Genomic DNA, 19,784 nt, shown 5'->3' on the forward strand with positions numbered 1-19,784 from the left:
GCCTTACAGTTACATCATGGCTATGATTTTTTATCACTAATATTTATAGGGGTCAGATCAAAACAAAACAAACAAAAAAAACAATAGAATTTTAAAGGCTCTGTTTCGTTAGGCTTTTGGTGTTTTAGCTGCAAGACTGACTCAGTTTTTAACACTGTTCTCCAACAAAAAAACTAACAAACAAACAAAAAAAAACTCAGAAAAACTAGTCAATGGTAATCCTCAGGATTTATTGGGAGCTGTTTGAAAATAGATCCATCATACATGTCATGGCCATTACAGTAGCATAAGTCTCACACTACAAATAATGAGTGAGGTGTGAACAGGGAGCTTATTAAAAATACATTTGTGCTCTGTTATTTCTGTTCTACCCAAGCAATCCTGCAAAATGTCTCAACATCACTCTTCTAGAACAGTCACAATTCAGTCCCACATCGACCAGATTTACCTATACATTGCGGTTGGTAAACCCGATAAACAGAATATTCTCAGGAATGATTTTCTGCAAAGCAAAATCTTTTAACTTATTACTGACCTGTGGTAGTACAAGCTATGGCTCAGAATAGAACCCTGTAACCTGAGCCTCTTACAGGTGGCTTTATGAGTACAGTAATCCCTCAACTTACAATGGCCTCAAGATGCAATATTTTCAACGTACAATGTTACTTTCGGGACCATCGTAACTTGAGATCAGACTCAACATACAACGCTACAGACAGCTAGGATCTGCGGAACACGTAAAAAAAAAAAAATAGCTAAACAACCAATAAAGTGTCCATTTTACTGGTAAAATCCCTGTATTAGTGAAGTGCAAGCACTGGTTGGCTGTTTGGTATGTCCTCTCTACAGTAGTGTGATACTACATGTCCTGTACTGCTGTGTGTGTCTGGTATCTCCTCTCTACAGTACAGTGTGACACTACATGTCCTGTACTACTGTGTGTGTCTAGTATCTCCTCCTGACAGTACAGTGTGATACTACATGTCCTGTACTGCTGTGTCTCTGGTATCTCCTCTCTACAGTACAGTGTGATACTACATGTCCTGTACTGCTGTGTCTCTAGTATCTCCTCTCTACATTACAGTGTGATACTACATGTCCTGTACTGCTGTGTCTCTGGTATCTCCTCGTTACAGTACAGTGTGATACTACATGTCCTGTACTGCTGTGTCTCTAGTATCTCCTCTCTACATTACAGTGTGATACTACATGTCCTGTACTGCTGTGTGTGTCTAGTATCTCCTCCTGACAGTACAGTGTGACACTACATGTCCTGTACTACTCTTTACCTGGGCCAGGATAAGTTGCACCTTTGTGCAACTTTTTTTTTTATTTTTTAAAGAACTCAACAAATTGAAATTACTTTTATGGGAACACTGTAATAAATATCTCCTTTCAAGCTCTAGTTGCCAATAAATATTAAACATTAAATATGTAGCATTAATGTTCTTTCAGCATATGGAGATGCTTCTTCAGGAAAATACCTTTTAACATATTGAGTACGATGAAATGTGTCCAGTCTTTCTATTTGATACAAATGGCATTGAACAGAAATAAAAACAAAAACTCTGTATGCTTCTATATGAGACACTAAGACATAGGGAAGTGACATAGAGGGCATTAGATATACTTTGATAATATTAGGAGACCTTCATTCTACTGATCAACAAGGGACTAACACCAGGACCACACTGCTCAAAATGTCGGACATGTTTGTAAAAATGATAGGTATGCTTTATGATCCAGGACTGGCTGATTTATATGGAAATACTAGTCATGTAGTCACTGGGATTTTCATAATCATGCCAAAAGAGGAGAATGAAAGACGAGAGCATTGTCTGCTGCCTGACATTGAACAAGAATCTATGGCTGTCAAATACACAAATTACCAAGATGCAAATATATGTCATGAAGCGACATGTAGTCACAATTTGTGTTATCTATTCACTTCACATTGTATAAAAGGAATAACAATTTGTTGACATTGTGCTATTAACTGAACATCTTACAATGGGATGCTACATGTGATTGGTGTTGCCATACAGTATGATACTGCACTACTAGTCAACATTTATTTTGTAGAGAGTTAATTATCAAGGTAATTAAAATACATGCACATTTACAGCGAATATAAAAAAAAAGTCTAAACATCCCCGTTAAAATACTGGGTTTAGGCTGCAAACACACAGCTTATTTTGGGAAAGCTGCCACTGCAGTTTTTGTGCCAAAACCAGAAGAGGATCCAACATAAAAAGGAAGTACAAGTCATCCCTTTATATTTACCATCCCATTTGAATCCACTTCTGGTTTTGGCACAAAAACTGCATTGGCAGTTTTCCCAAAATAAGCTGTGTGTGTTTGCAGCCTTTGACTTTATGCAGTAGTCTTGGTCACATGACACAAGAGCCAGAAAAAAATAATAATTTTGCCTTGTTCTTCTAATCTGAACACTCAGATCACAGCTGATAAAAAGTTTTGATATGTCTCTGACTTATCAAATATTTTTGTTTAGTGACAGTACCTTGTTGAACTAATACTTTGCTGATGTGTTCTTTGAATTGATGACGGCATTAAAGTGACTCTGTACCCGAAATCTGCCCACCCCAAACCGCTTGTACCGTCAGATAGCCGCTTTTAATCAAAGATCTGTTCTGGGGTCTTTTCGGCAGGTGATGCAGTTATTGTCCTAAAAAACAACTTTTAAACTTGTAGCCCTGTGCCAAACTGCGGTGGCCTAGCGTATCCGTGCCCTAACTTTGCACCACCCCTCTGTCCCTCCTCCCCACCCTCTTCATCATTAGGAATGCCCCAGGCAGGTATTCTTCTATTCATCAGCTGTGTGAACACTGCACATGGGCTAGATTGTTAAGGCACCTGTGCAGTGTTCACTGCAGAGGAATAGGAAAAATCCTGCCAGTGGCATTCCTAATGAGGAGGAGGGTGGGGAGGAGGGACAGAGGGGTGGTGCAAGGTTAGGGCAAAGATACAGCAGTTTGGCACGTGCTTCAAGTTTAAAAGTATTTTTTTAGGACAATAACTGCATCACCTGCCGAATAGACCCCAGGACAGCTCATGGATTAAAAGCAGCTATCTGAAGGTGCAAGTGGTTGGGGGGGGGGGGGGGGGGGGGGGAGAATGTGGGTACAGAGTCGTTTTAAGTCTTTTTTGGGTTGGATCATGGGATATCTAGATTTAGCAATCCTTGCCTACTCTTCTTTGCGAAAGTGCTTGTGAGGGTATCTCCTATGTAATCCATCCTCTTCAGGTCAACACACAGATCTCCAGAGCCAACATAGAGCTCTGGCTAAACCACTCTAAAACTTTGATCTTCTTCTGGGGAAGCCATTATTTTGATGATTTGGAGGATGTGGATGATGTGGAGGTTTGTGCCCAAATTGACTAATTTTTGGAACTGTTCAGAATTCCCTCCACCTTGACTAAAGCCTCAGTTCCAGCTTCAGAAAAACAGCCTTAAAACAACACTCAACAAATCATAACATGTTTTCCAACATGATCTTGGCAGATTTAACATAGTTTCTGGTAAAACATAGTCAGGCTTCAGTCTTGCTAGGCAATACCATAATCCTGGCTTGTCACAGGCAGTACACAACCAGTACTTGCCAGAAATTCATACAGTTCATTTAATATTGCTGTAGGCTTCTTAGCAGCCTCCTTTCTTTTTGTCTTTACGTCAATTTTTGAAAGACAACACGTTCTTGGTAATGAAACATAGAAACATAAAATATTGTTGGCAGAAAAAGACCACTGGGTCTATCTAGTCTGCCCTTTTAGTATTCCCTTCTTATTATCTTAGGATAGATATACAGTATGTTTATCCCAGGCATGTTTAAATTTTGTCATTGTAGATTTACCAACCACATCTGCTGGAAGTTTATTCCAAGCATCTACTACTCTTTCTGTTAAGTAATATTTTCTCATGTTACTTATGATCTTTCCTCCAACTAACCTCTTACTGTTTCCCCTTGTTCTTGAATTCAGTATTTTAATAAAAACACTTCTCTCCTGAACCTAATTTACTCCTTTAACATATTTAAAGGTTTTAATCATGTCCTCCTTTCCCATATTTCCTCCAGACTATACAAATTAAAATTCTAAAAGTGTCTTTATAACCTTCAAAAACTAAATAATCAGTAATGAAATAAATCATGCTTGCTACTAACATTCATTTTTTTTTTTACATTTTCATGCTTTAAAACAAAGCTATTTTTACTTGTATCTTGGTCCAGTCTCCTGATGGTAGCCTTTTAGCCTTGTACTGGTTAAAAAAGAGAGACTTAACACAGTAAGTCCCAGTCATCTGTATACTCATGCAGAAGGCAGTCATTTGATTGAGCCCTGACACTCTGTAGTGGTCTTTAGGACACTGCACCTAGACTTCATATATATAGATTTATATATAGCTTTGTTTTAAACCATTGTAAAAAAAAAAAAAAAAAACTGTAAATTGCAAACATGCTTTATTTCACATGCCCTGAGGGTATATTCACACAAACGGGCTCGCAGCGAGATTCTCGCTGCGAGCCCGGCAGTTCCCATACACTACATACTTGCTGCGGTCTAAACGACCGCAGCGAGTATGTAATTCTGCCGCCCTTAACCCCTTCTGCTCCCGGCCGGCTCCCCCGCTGTAAGCATACTTTACCTGTCCTTGCTGCACGGGTCCGGCGTCCTGCTCTCCCGTCCGGCCAATCAGTGTGTTGCCCAGCTGCAGCCACTGATTGGCCGGACGGGAGAGCAGGACGCCGGACCCATGCAGCAAGGACAGGTAAAGTATGCTTACAGCGGGGGAGCCGGCCGGGAGCAGAAGGGGTTAAGGGTGGCAGAATTACATACTCGCTGCGGTCGTTTAGACCGCAGCAAGTATGTAGTGTATGGGAACTGCCAGGACCTGCCGGGCTCGCAGCGAGAATCTCGCTGCGAGCCCGTTCGTGTGAATATACCCTGAAAGTTATAACAGTGACTCTTTAAAGTGTCATTGTCGTTTTAGAAAGCTTTTGACATGTTAAAGAGATGCGTCAAAAGTTTTTACTGGTTCGGATCGGAGTGTTTAGACCGTTACTGATAGCGAGATTGGGCAGGAAGAGGACCGCGCTGTTGTGTGGTCTGCTCCGCTCTCTGTGTCAGTGAAAACAGTTGGGCTGATAGACTTTCATTATAAGTCCGGCTCATCACATGACACATGACCAGGAGAAGACCATGCTGAGCGGTGTACAGACTTCTATAGCAATGAACATGTTTTATTCACAATTTTCAGTATATAGGTAGTAGTCAGTAGCCACAAGTCATAACTGACACAAAATACAGCACAATTTATCCAGAAAAAATGAACCCACTTCAAAAGAAATTGAATGTCCTGGGGAAGAGATCAATATTGTACATTTCAGCTCCAGGAATTTTACTTCTTCAATCCCTTAAAAGTCCCAACTGACTTAACATACACATACGTACAAACATATACATAATCAAACAGAAGCAAGGTTAGACGTAGCCATGCTTAACACTTAAAAAACTATTGAGAAAAGAAAGCTTTCTCACCAAAGGTGCCCTAAATATTACAATTGAGGGAACATGTGTTTAACAAATGATTTGACCCCTGTTTAGTTAGTAGCTAGATAGAGAGACAGATTGCTACAGGTACTGATTCTACATCCAATAAAAAAAGATTAAAAACATTTTTTTGATAAGAACAAACAGGACACACAGTGAAAAGGTTTTCTGAAAGTAGCTTCCTTGTTTTTCTATTGTTGTTGTTCTATTCTATCTCCACATACCATACTGAAGTAATAGGATTCATGCTGCCCAGGGGTGTTGCTAGGGGGTGTTTTAAAAGATATGGGGCACAAGCCCCAAGGCAAATCCTGCCTGACCACTTTATTTCATATAAGTGATTTCAGTGCAGCTACATCTAGAGACTCAGATGGCATCTTCTCTGATCAGTCATTTACTTTTGTCATCATCCCCCCCACCCAAAGTAGCAAGTTTTCTCCAGTAGGTAGCAAGGTCCCCTAGAAGGTTGCCAGGTTACCCTGGGTAACTAAATTTCACCAGTAGGTAGCCAGGTCATTCCCAGTTGATATCAGGTGCCCACGGCAGCTAGTTTACTCCAGAAGTTAGCAAGGTATCCCCTAAGTCATGGGTCTCCAAACTGCGGCCCTCCAGCTGTTGCGAAACTACAACTCCCATCATGCCTGGACAGCTAAAGCTTGGGATTTGGCTCTCCAGGCATAATGGGAAATGTAGTTTTGCAACAGCTGGAGGGACGCAGTTTGGAGACCCATGCCCTAAGTAGATAGTAGGTCTCCCCCCTCCTCAGTAGGTATCAAGGTCAGCTGTAACACTGATGAATCACAGGTACTTTGAGTGCAGTGCTAGGCAAAATATTTGGGGCAGTGGTCTATTTATTCAGGGAAAATGCCCCAAGCATTATTGCCTTGTGATGCCATTGAGGCAAGGAAGTCTATAGGAAGAGGAAGTGGAAGAAAAGTTAGTGGTAAAGTTATTTAGCTCTGATCCTGGCTAAATATAAATGTGTTGCATTAGAAATTTCCACACACAGTTTTATCTTTTTGCAGGAAGTAGTAAATTTGTGCCATTTCTTTGTTACCTTGATGTCTAACATAGGGCCCTATTTATTATAATTTTTGTACTGGCATAAAAAATTCTGTTAGATCAGTTAATGTAACTAAATCATTGAGACCAGTAGGCATTAACCCTTTCAAGCAAAAGTCAGTAAATTTACTGACCTGCTTCAGATGCTCACTGTTTACACAAACAGTGACCGTGAGCTGCAACTAAACTTTCAGCTGATAGCTGACAGTTTAGTGTAACTGCCACTGGACCCCCAAAGAGGGTCCAGCATCGGCAATTGCCGGCATTGGTGGATCAGTAACGGTAATTAGTGTTGTAAAAAACACATAGGATTACATTGGAATCTCTGGAAAGAAAATGCGAATTTTAACTTTTCACTCTTACTTTGCAGTTATTCCTGTGAAATGCCCAAAGGGTTAAATAACTGAATGAATGTAAATTTAAACACTTGAAAGAGTGAAGATTTCAAAATGGGTTGAATTGTGTTTTTTTTTTAAAGTTTTTTAGCCTCTAAAATATACTCCAAAACTGAACTGGTGCCTAAAGAATTTCTGAGTTTGAAATTTTCACGAAATTTTGAAAATTGCTACTAAACATTTACGGCCTCTAACATCCCAAATAAGTAAAAGCATGTTCACCAAATGCTTTTAAAATAAAGTAGACATGTTATAGATATGAATTAATAAATAATGAATGTAGTATTACTATTTTCCTTATTGGCAGAGACTCAACATTTTGGAGTTATTCAAAAAAAATTCTAAAGCTATCAACTCAAATTTACTACTAACATAAAGTAGAATATGTAGCAAAAAAACAATTTTGGAATCAGAAGAATTGGTAAAAGCATTCCCAAGTTATTGATGAATAAAGTGACACAGGTCATATTCATAAAATTTGCCTTGGTCCTGAAAGGGTTAAAATAGTCACTTACGGGATACCACTAGATTTGTAAACTTCTGCGAGTTATTTCCAATTTTTCATATTTGCGAATAAGCAGCAAGTGCCCAGAGGGCAAGGCTAACCACACCAAGTGTGCAGCATTTCCATTCTCTACAGCACACAGGGTGTCAAATTCAGACGAAGGCAAGGAGTAATAAATGAAGGGTATACTGGGCACTGGAGGTGATCGGCCCTGCCCTTAGGCACTTGCTGCTTATTTGCGGTTATTAAAAAAAGAGAAAAACAAAACATAAATTGCTTGGCTTATTAACAGAAGTTTGCACATGTAAAGTTATGCATGGGAAGAGGTTTTTAACCCTGAAACCATCTGTCAGATTCCCTTAAAATGGATGGTACATATTAATTCAGCTTTTATATTCCATGTGTTCCTAACCATGTGTATAACCTTATCATTATTTCCCATATGTAAATTATTTTCTGCATACAGATCTACAGCTTTTTAATTTTCCTTTTTTGTACTTCTTTTGTATTTCTATTTTTGCTGCTCATTTTTGTTTCTTATAACAATTGTTATGAAATTCTGAAACAACATTTGTGTTTCAATAGCGGTCTTTATTTTGTAGGCTAGTTGGCCATGCCGTGCAATTTATTCTTCAAATGAAGAATGACAGTGATCATCTTCAAGGGCAGTAGGAGAATGCAGTGTGAAGCCTTCAATTATTGCCGCTTTCACTAGTTTATACACATCTATTGGAAAATCCACTATTTTATACCTGGTGTTGCTGTTTGAACAAGCTTTTTTTTTTTATTCCTGTTGAGCTGTTTTAGTAATGTAAAATAAAATGATTGGTTTTATTCGCAGACTTGATATACTGCTGAACAAAAGCTTGTGGACTCTTGTGGTAGATGTATCCTTTGGAAACCTACTTTATGGAAATTCTGCTGCAAATTTTGATTGCTATGATCTATGTTTAATGCTAAGCAGTGTGTGACATTATACAGCTGCTCTAACACACCATAAACAGTAATAAAGCTGAATGTAATAGTCAGCCCAGTCCAAATTGTTAAAAAAATCATTCATGAGCTCTAAATAACTTGGCACACAAAACAGTCACAAAATAAGGGTGAGAGAGTAGTTTAGGGTATGTGTTTTCAGAAAAAAAAGCAACTACATTTTTCTAGCCCTGGATAACAACTTTCCTAAAGGTATACCTTTAGGAAATGTATGCACTAAATGTAGTACACAAATATTGTGTGAACATTGCTTTAGAATTACCCTTTTAGGACCAGGCAAATTTTGGCTTTAAAGGAGAAGTCCGGCGAAAATTATTTTTTTATATGTTATTACTGATGGAAAGTTATACAATTTTCTAATGTACATTAATTATGGGAAATGCTCCTATACTGCCATTTCCCTTAATTTAGTGTACCAGGAAGTGTTAGAATTCACTCAGAAGCAGTGACGTCACGACGAAAGGTGTAATTCCTATGGAGTGTCCAGCAGGGGGCGCACTATATATAGAAGTCAATGAGTACCATTGACTTCTATATATAGTGCGCCCCTGCTGGACACTCCATTGGAATTACAATGGATGTGGATATAATGTAATATACAGTGTTTTTGATTGAATACATTTATGAAATACTTTGGGGAGCAAGGGTCCTTGCTCCCCAAAGTATTCCATAAATGTAAGCAATCAGTACATCACAGTAAGCCCGCCGCTACCGAACGCCCGCCGCTGCCGCCGCTGTGGACTACTCTCAACTACTACTCTCCCCACCTGCTCATAGCATGTGCAGGTGATGGGAGAGTAGTAGCCGGGTTATATGGCTGAGATCGCCGCCGCGATGCCGCGCAGGGGGAGCCGCTCATCACTGCAGCTATCCTTCCCCTCCGCTCCCCCCTCCTGCTGCTTCCTTACTCTATGTGATAGCTGACTTCCTGCTGGGCCGCCGGCACGTGTGAACGGAGAGCGGTGGCCGGGCAGGAAGTCAGCTATCACATAGAGTAAGGAAGCAGCAGGAGGGGGGAGCGGAGGGGGATGATGGCTGCAGTGATGAGCGGCTCCCCCTGCGCGGCATCGCAGCGGCGATCTCAGCCATATAACCCGGCTACTACTCTCCCATCACCTGCACATGCTATGAGCAGGTGGGGAGAGTAGTAGTTGAGAGTAGTCCACAGCGGTGGCAGCGGCGGGCGTTCGGTAGTGGCGGGCTTACTGTGATGTACTGATTGCTTACATTTATGGAATACTTTGGGGAGCAAGGACCCTTGCTCCCCAAAGTATTTCATGAATGTATTCAATCAAAAACACTGTATATTACATTATATACACATCCATTGTTATTCCAATGGAGTGTCCAGCAGGGGCGCACTATATATAGAAGTCAATGGTACTCATTGACTTCTATATATAGTGCGCCCCCTGCTGGACACTCCATAGGAATTACACCTTTCGTCGTGACGTCACTGCTTCTGAGAGAATTCTAACACTTCCTGGTACACTAAATTAAGGGAAATAGCAGAATAGGAGCATTTCCCATAATTAATGTACATTAGAAAATTGTATAACTTTCCATCAGTAATAACATATAAAAAAATAATTTTCGCCGGACTTCTCCTTTAAGTTTCTAATTTTATTAAATAATGGGATTTTATTGCTTTTCAGTAGAATGTTACTTTGCTTCTGACCACTATTAGTGCATGCCTAATAACAATCCTGTGTATTCACAGGAATTCATCATAGTCAATTGAAAATAATATTTATGAGAGTTGCCAATTCTTTACAATAAGAGTATTGAAACACAATCCCATAATAGCCAGAATGATGTCGGGGCGAATTTTTCAATGGTTTTGTTGTAAAATTGTTAAAAATCTGTTCAAAAATCTGCAGTTTTATGTGTGTTATGCACCAAACTTAAAGATCACTGTGCAAAACTTGATGTAGTAGCACAAAAAATAAAAAATAAATAAAAAGCTTTTGAGGGTACCTTTACACATTGTGGATCGCAATGGATTTCACGCTGCGAGTTCCACAGCAAAATATGCTGCTATTCCCGATACTGTAATTTTCTCAAGGTTTACACCTTGCAGCAGATTTCTCATTTTGCTGCAAGTACTTAAAGCTCCTTCCCTCTTAACCTTTGCTCAGCCTTGCCATGCTCCTGCTTGCTTTTCTGTCTTCTGGTATCCCACTTAGCCAACCAGTGTGCTGTCCTGTCAGTGACATCAGGGAGCCAGGAGCCTGAGAAAGCAAGCAGGAGCATGGCCAGGTAATGTATTAGCCGGGCAGCTCTGGGTTAAGTGGGAAAGGGCTTTAAAGGGGTAGTGCGGCGCTAAGCAATTATTCACTAAATAACACACATTACAAAATTATACAACTTTGTAATGTATGTTATGTTAGTGAATGGCCCCCTTCCCTGTGTTTCCCCCCACCCACGCCACCCCCGGAAGTGTAGTGCTCTATACTCACCTGATTCGTGTCGACCCCCGTCCGCCATCTTGTGACAATGAAGTCATGTTCGGGCGGGCGGGCGGCCGAACCGCTCCGACCGTCCCTTGTGCCGGCCGCACTCTGCTGCCATTGGCTGAGCATAACTGTGCTCAGCCCATCGCAGCTGAGCAGCTGATAATGCGGCAGAGGATGACATCATAGTTTCAAGATAGTGGACGGGGGTCAACACGAATCAGGTGAGTATAGAGCACTACACTTCCGGGGGTGGCATGGGTGGGGGGAAACACGGGGAAGGGGACCATTCACTAACATAACATACATTACAAAGTTGTATAATAAAAAATCTGCTGCAAGTATGTAAAACCACAGAAAATTACAGTACAGGGAATCGCAGTGGACTTCTGCTGCAATTGGGTACGTGTGAGCTACCCTTACACTAGTTTTTTTTGGTGAAAGCAAAGATAATTTCCCCTGTAGACTTTATGCTAGTTTAGCAGTAGGTAATGTTAGGTGTATATTTAGGTTTAAATCCACTTAAAGGGAAATTTAGGTTTATGTGATCTTTCTGTGTGGCTAAGTAGGCTTAGAATTTTGAATTTGGTTTAAATTTAAATTAAGAAACGTAATTATAAGCTATATGAATATTCATTACAGGAGCTAATTGAATGGCAGTAAACAACCAAGGTCATATTGGCTAATTATGCTGTCCTAGGCACCAAGACGGAATTTGCCCCCTTTAGGGTATGTTTCTAGAGGACAAAAATGCTGCAGATTTTTCACAGCATTTTTACAGGTAAATCTGTAACTGGAAATCTACACCAAAATGAAGGTTGGTCACAGGATAGCTCATCGGTACCAAAACCCATGCCAATTGGCTTTTAGGCTTTTACATTCACTCTATAGTGGTCAATCACTGTTCTGCAGCTCGGCCTATAAGTCTAAGCCTTTTAACACAGTACAAGCTATGGAAAATGTCAAGTTAAATATTAATCTTATACAAACTGTCAAAGAGATCCTACTTTAACCCTTCAAGGACTAAGCAAATTTTTGCTTTTGCACTTCTGTTTTTTGCTCCTGGTGTTTAAAAGGCCATAGGCCTCTGAATTATAATACCTACATATTAGTTCTTAAAGCGACTCTGTACCCACAATCTGCCCCCCCCCCCCAAACTGCTTGTACCTTCAGATAGCTGCTTTTAATCCAAGATAGGTCCTGGGGTCCGTTAGGCAGGTGATGCAGTTATCGTCCTAAAAACATTTAAACTTGCAGCCCTGTGCCCAACGGCTGTGGCGTAGATTGTGTATGCATTAGGCTAGCACAACCTCTCTGTCCCTCCTCCCCACCCTCCTCATCATTAGGAATGCTCCAGGCAGATTGTCTCCTATTCCCCACCTGTGTCAGCATGGCACATGGGCTGGATCGTTAAGGCATCTGTGCAACGGTCAGCATGGAGAAAATGTTCCAGTGGCATTCCTAATGATGAAGAGGGTGGGGAGGAGGGGAGGAGGGCCGGAGGGGTGGTGCAAAGTTAGGGCACAGATATTCTAAGCCACACCCATTGGGCATGGGGTTGCAAGTTTAAAAGTTGTTTTTTAGGACAATAACTGCATCACCTGCCAAATGTCCCCAGGACAGATCTTGGAGTAAAAGCAGCTATCTGAAGATACAAGTGGTTTGGGGGGGGGGGCAGATTGTGGGTACAGAGTCGCTTTCATTTTTGCCACACAAATTGTACTTTGCTATTTTTGTCATGTTATCTATGTTCCTCAAGTCAGTGCAATTATGGAAGGCAACATAAATAATGTTTATTTTACTTGACTGCTTTAAAAACAAAAAAAAAAAAACAACCCTTTTTTTAAAAAACAAAAACAAAAAAACCTAAAAAAAGTGTTAAATTTGCTCTATTCTGATCCTTATAATGATTTTATTTTTTAGTCTATCTGTATTTTCTATCAGTATCTTGCTTCTGTATATGTGCCTTTTTGATCACTTTTTCATTCAAAATTTTCTGGGTGTGATGTAACAAAAAATCTACACTTTGGTGTTTTTTTTGCGCTTACATAATTTACTGTGAAAGATCAGCAATGTGATAATTTAATAGTTCGGCAATTCCATATGCAGAGATTGTAAATATGTTTATTTCTTTATTTACTTAGTTTTTATTTATAAAATAGGAACAGGGGGATTTAAAGAAGCAGTTCACATTTTTTTTTTTCTGGCCACCCCCCGGTAGCCTCTGGCATGTATACTCACGCAAGATGATCGATGTCCAGCGGCGTAGCTCCGGTCCCGTCCCGCGGTGCGGTTCAAATCCGGCGTGTGCTCACTTCCGCCGGCACTGTGACTCCGCATGGAAGAGAGTGACTTCCGGCTATAATGACAGCTCAGAGAAGAGGACTCACAGCAGCCGGCGGAAGTGAGTGCGCGCCGGATTTGAACAGCACCGCGGGACAGGACCGGAGCTATGCCGCGGGACATCCATCATCTTGCGTGAGTATACATGCCAGAGGCTACCGGGGGGCCAGAAAAAAAAAAAGAGTGAACTGCTTCTTTAAACTATAGTATATGGAAAGAGGGTTTTTTTTTTTATTAAAAACAAAAACTTTCTTCACTACATTAACTTTTAGTTTCCTTAGGGAGTGCCTATGAGCAATGCACAGATTCCGGTGCTCAATTCCTATAGGCTGCTGAAGCCCATAGTAGTCGAGAGCAGAGCTGGGATGAGCGCTATTACATCACTGAGGCCCGGTGCGGCAAATAGAAAGGACCACCCCCTTGTGATTTCCTTGCAAGGGGTGAGCCCGCCACTAGAACACCACTGTTAAAGTTTAAATGACGTTTTAATAGCTGCGGTCCCAAACTACTATCAGTGGCCCCATACACAGAGGGCTCACGTGGAGAAAGGAAGGATAAAGGATTGGCAACAGAGTGGACAAGAAAATGAGGATTTTATTTAGCTTCAGGGTGTCAGTCAGGATGTGCAGCAGACAAATGGCCCAAATCATGTAATAGAAACCTATTACAAATAAGCTTAGATTATGGGTGGGGGTTGAACAGAACTCTTTCCTAACTGTAGTACCCTCTTAATATGTTTACACAATGTCTTTCTTTTGACCGTTTTATGGCTGTCTTTATAAACAGCTGTCATTTTGAAGCAAAAATACTACTATGCATAAACATCCATGATTTGCCTTATATGGCTAAAAGGATGGCTGAAATATGGAGGGAAAAAAAAAAAAAGACGTGTGAACATGCCTAAATAATGGCATCCTATTTTAACACTTTGGTAATCCTACTTGCTTTTAAAAGTTGACAAAAAATGTACTGAGTGAGATTTCTGATCTAAATATTTCTAGTCTAAATACATCATTATTACAAGTCGGCAATACATTTGAATACAAATATAACACTTCATGACAGTAATAGGATTTAGCATAATGTTGACCTACAAGCGCTCTGTTAGTGATACAAGAGACATGTATTTATTTTCACACCGCAGTGAAAAAAAGTTGTAAGAGAACACTGTATCTCACAAATATCCTGCTCTCGATTCAGAACAAATTGGCCGTGTCAAAATAAAGAGGAAAATATTTTGATGAAGACAGCTGAGAAGCACCTCAGACAGCATGATAATAAACACATTTGCCACATTTGGGATTACAAATCTAACCTTCTGTTCTTGTAATGCCTCATTCCAGCCATATAGCTTGTATAATAAACAATCTATCACAAATATGTAGACATCAATTTCTCTTAGGGATGGGAGGCACTGTCACCACACTAGGTTGCTTTTGGTTTATAATAAATATACCAAAAAAAGAAAAAAATATGATTACAGCAGCAAGAACACAGTAAGGCATCTGACTGCCTAAATGTGCAAGCCAGAGCATAGGGTAAGTAGATATATCATACAGTCTCAGGCAACACATTTATTATGAGGGTGAAGTACAGCAAAGCCTGGTAGTTCCCTAGCAGCATACTTGTTCCCAAAGACTAGCTAAGGAGCCACCTGAAGCCCAGGTACTCTAGCTGTTTATTGTTTGGCCCCTTGTATTTATGACTGAAAGCACGCTTATATGATGATAAAGGGTCCTATAGGTATGCTTCATGCAAAACAAGCTTGGTGGTCAGTGTAGGGACAGTATACTGCTATAATCTTTATTTTTACAATTTTTATAGAAAGGAAGGAATGCACAATTCATGGCATATTGCTACATCATGGCATGCTGAGCACATAAGGTTGTTTAAAGTGGAAGCCTATTAGCCATTGCTTTCTCCAAATGAATCAAGTGTTTATGTTGCTTGACACCCAACATGTTTTTATCATATGTCGACATACATACCCCACTGCTTGTGCTATTTGGTTAAGTGGCTCTTAGAGTAAAAAAATAAATATAGATAATAACATATTATATACATATGGCAATACCTTCCACAGTATCCTTTGGGCTTTATGTACAACATGATAATTGTATATTGGTACTGTATATGCTCAAACTGTAGCTATTGGATAAGTTGGGAGAAACTATGCATGCCTGGGTTGTACCAGTTGTAGCAAAAGGAGTTTACTATTTTGTACTAAACATACAAAGGCTTATATTGAGCAAAGGTTAGCAAAGTCACATGGGAGACCACTTCAGCCATAATTTTTGCTAGCAGGTGTAAATTACGCACCTTTTGTCTGGAGTATGCTAGGCATATTTTTTTTTATATAGAACCTACTCTACATAATAGGTATGCTTAGCTTTTGGAAGACAGAATTTTATGGTTAAAAACACAGCTATGGTGTTCTAAACTATAGCAAGCTTAAGTATAGCCCTCTAGAGAAGAAACTACTTTCAAACTGTGTTGGATATCCAATGAACAAAGGGCATCCCCCAGTCAGCTATATTCTTGACTTATAGATAAGTTTATCTTGTTTACTTCTATCTTGTAGTACTTCTTTCTTTGTCTTTGTATTGGCCTCTTATTGTACTTTTTACTTTGTCTTTGTATTTCCCTTCATTACTTAAGTAAACAAAATCTATTTGGTTAGGCAATGTGTGTGGACGTATTAATTGACACAATCTTGAGGTGTATAACCTTTACGCCAGGTTCACACTACGTAAAAAACATGGCTGTATTTCATAAAACTGGCCGTAATTGCATAAACCACGTCCGTTATTTGTGAAGTAATGGCCGTTGTTTGCACAATTAAGGCCAGTTTTATGAAATACGTCCTTTTTTTTTTTACACAGTGTGAACCCGGCCTTAAAATGTCACTGTCGGGCAGGGAAGGCAGGTCCTTCAGTTAGCTTTTGTCTCCGAAGCAGGAAAAAGACAGGAGATTAGGAGACTAGAAAAAGCCAAAGGAGAAATGCTGGGGTATCGGGAGTGGGGGAGGGGGTTAAGCAAGGATTCTTTTCTATTTTTCATACCCCTGCAACATAGACTGAATATGTGTTCTCCAACCAGTGGCATGTGACCCATATGTGCCTGCATTTACACGTAGCTCCTAAACTGTTATCATTCCGAGATGCTATTGTGCACCAGAGATATAATAACTCACTACACATCATCTTCTTTATTCCGTGTTCATCACCAACAGGAGCACAATAGTCTTCTGCATGCAGAGCTATGACTTCCTATGGATCTGAAGCCGGCAGCATACATGCAAAATGAGTCATTCATCAGCTGCACACGGAGAAGACAAGACTACAGAGCAGAATCCCCCCCCCCCTTCTATCAGTGAAAGACCAGTTTTGTAAACGTTATTTTATATACAGAGGTTTCCGCACATTCTGTTACCTATAAACATTAACACAGTTTTACTAGAATCTAGCAATAGAATCATTGAGCTACAGTTAGCACCAGACATTGCACAGCTGCAAGTTACCACTATACTATTCAGGTGGTGATGCTGATTCATATGAGGAGGCGTAACTTGCAGCTCCTGGTCCAGTATACAAGGTCTATACAACACACACACGTTATCAAGTGCCATTTATAGAACTGGTGTCTTCTTATGGGGAAGGGGACTTTGGGCTTCCTACAGGGCCCCTATACCTCTATATCTGTTAGACTTCCGCACCAGCCCCATGTGCTCACTACAAATGTAAGTTTGGTAATCTAACAACATATTTCATTACATTTTTATAAGTGCATAGTTGTCTGAATAGGCTCTCACAAGCATATATAAAAAATATACTGACAACAAAGTAAATAACAATATTGTGGGTACATAAAATAAAAAAAATGAAGTTCATTTACATTTACAAGAGTGCATTTACAATTCTGGCTTCAGCTGTCCTGTTTTACATGCAGATGCTTAGTAAAATCATGAGAATGCTCGATTACTAAATTATATTCATCTAAAACCTCATGAGCATGGCTATATTAAAGCTCATGGCTATATTACAAACTCAGAGTTATAGAAAATCACAATACAGTGCCCATGGAGCAGTGTAAGGCCCTATTGAACCTTCACACGTCTTCATTTAAACATTATGGCCAGCTCCACTAGCAGTCAAATGTTTCCTGCCTAGAAGCAATCTCTCTGCAATGGTTGGCACAGGGCATGCCTATGCATCTGTAGTGCAGAGCCTCAAAGATTCTATATGCTTCAATACACTCTGTGCACATGGACTTAAAAACTCTATGACACCTCAAACCTTTTAATACATTGCATCTATAAAGCGGTCATAGGATGGTCCTGAAAACTGAACAGGTGGCATAGAATTAGACACATTTATCATATTAAAGTGTCAGACCCGTTTAAAATTAAAAAACTGTCTATCATATAATATTATAGGAGGCAAGAAATGCTTTTCTGTTTTTCCAAGATTTCAAGGCATGATAAAATTCTATGAAAATGCAGTTTATGATTATACATTAAAAACAAGAAAAACAAGGACACATTAGCTGCCTTGTTGTACAATATTAAGCAAGTCCAATGCTAAAAGTAGATCTACAGGCTGCTAATGTTCTCGAATCCATCCCGAAACCAGTAAATTAAAAAAGTAATTTTTGTAAAGCCGTTCAGAGTGGTTCCAGGTATAAATCAATCTGGCTAGCAATTAAATGCAATTATTGCTCCAGCAGATGCAGTGTTGTGCAAATGGAATATCAATGCAAGTGCCTAAGAACAGACACCTTCATTATTCCTGAATAAATACCTGCATTAAAGTTATGAATGGATCCATTTCTTCTTCAATTAATGACTAGGCACAGCTTTATTTGTATGCGTCTTCCTGTTACACCTCATTTCTTAATGGACCACATTAGGATGTGCTGTGTATGGCACTGCCACAAGAGTCTGCCTGTCTGTTAAGGATTTCTTTCCCTTGATCATAGCCAAAAATCACTGCCTTTTTTATGTTGTTTCCTGTTCACCAAGTCCCACTTACACATCTAAAAACAATACTATAGACTTTTTTTTTTTTTTTTTTTTTTAAACATTCAGTCCTGTATTCTGCAATGGTCTATGTACAATGCAACAGTCAGATTTCTAGCTACATCCTTGATTATGTAAGGTGCGACATGGTATAAATAAAAAAAATAGCTAAATGTCATTCTATAAAAAAATAATAAACCAACAATAAATGATAACAGCGGAGAGCATGACAAGAACATCCCAAAGTTATTCTCAGTGCCGACTATGTGAAGGTTAATTGATAAATGGGCTTGTCAGATGTTCTCCTTTGCATACAGGAAGAGCTGTATCTTTCCCTAATGAGCACACGGACTCTGAAACAAAATGTGCTGAGCTGTAGCCAACTGTGAAAATAGCTCACAAGTTGACATTTTTAACTTGAGATGCAAGTAATTTGTGTTAATATTGCAGTCGCAGCCTTGTGATTATAACACACAGGTGTACGGTTACAGGTGTTATATGGAGAGCGCCATTCCTTTACAAGATGCATAAAGGCATTCTCCTCTATTAACTGCACCACAAAAGACAACTACAAGAAGCAGCAATCGAGCAGAGCTATTACTACATACGGAAAATCCTTTCATTAATCAATAACACCTCTATAACAATCCTTAGCAAAATTATGTTAAAAACAAATGCAAAAAGTAGCTATTTCCACCACATGCACTTCTCAGCATCAGTTTCTATCATAAGCCGGCAAACAACTATAAAACAAAGTAATACAAATAGGCTGCACTGAAAGTAATTCAGCAACCTGTTAACTAGTAAGAGCAGCAGCAAGGACTTATGTGTACAGAGCCTTTACCTTTAAGGGTACATGATATTATAATCATAATCCTTTGAAGTGGTCCTGTTGGTTCTCCTTGCATTGCATCTTCCTTGAGAGAACTGAGCCCCAGTGTTACCACACAATGTCCCTGGCAGAGGCGGGTATGGGAGGGCTAATAGACCGTGCCCCAGACAAAATAAAACTACGCTTGTTGTAGACCTTGAGTGTGAATACAAGGAAAGGGAAGTGCTTGAAGAAAGCACAAATAAAGATATGACTACTTCCTGTGTGTTGGTATCCATCCAAAATGCTATTTTCGCTGCCACTAATGAACATAATGAACATGTTTATGCCAATCTGGCACAGAAGCGGTTAACAGGACCCTTTCCAGAAGAACTGCGAAAACTTACCATTCTCCTTGCACTCTTCTGGGGGTTTAGCTTTCTTTGCTAGCCGTGGATCCAGCCATGACGTGGTCTTTGTGTTGTGACTGAAAAGAAAAAGACACTACTTTGAGAAGGGGACATTGAAAAGAATAACATTCATTTCTCCAAGAAACAAATAAAACAAAGGGGACAAGAAGGGGGGTTGTTTCAAGAGAATTGCAATCGATACACTTAATTTTCCCACTGGTTCTAAT

At 39.8% G+C, this 19,784-nt stretch overlaps 1 protein-coding gene across 6 annotated transcripts in view; it reads right to left on the bottom strand.

Annotated features, from left to right (window-relative positions):
- The window catches only part of MAGI2 (membrane associated guanylate kinase, WW and PDZ domain containing 2), a 673,341-nt gene that overhangs the window by 198,312 nt on the left and 455,245 nt on the right, over positions 1 to 19,784 (bottom strand). For all 6 annotated transcript variants that reach the window (XM_069978196.1, XM_069978177.1, XM_069978169.1 and 3 more), the window contains exon 6: positions 19,555 to 19,634. In XM_069978196.1, the coding sequence (XP_069834297.1) occupies positions 19,555 to 19,634 (80 nt within the window). The remainder of the gene's footprint in view (positions 1 to 19,554; positions 19,635 to 19,784) is intronic.

The sequence above is a fragment of the Dendropsophus ebraccatus genome, chromosome 1 (genome assembly GCF_027789765.1).
Source record: "Dendropsophus ebraccatus isolate aDenEbr1 chromosome 1, aDenEbr1.pat, whole genome shotgun sequence".
Taxonomy (NCBI): Eukaryota; Metazoa; Chordata; class Amphibia; order Anura; family Hylidae; genus Dendropsophus; species Dendropsophus ebraccatus.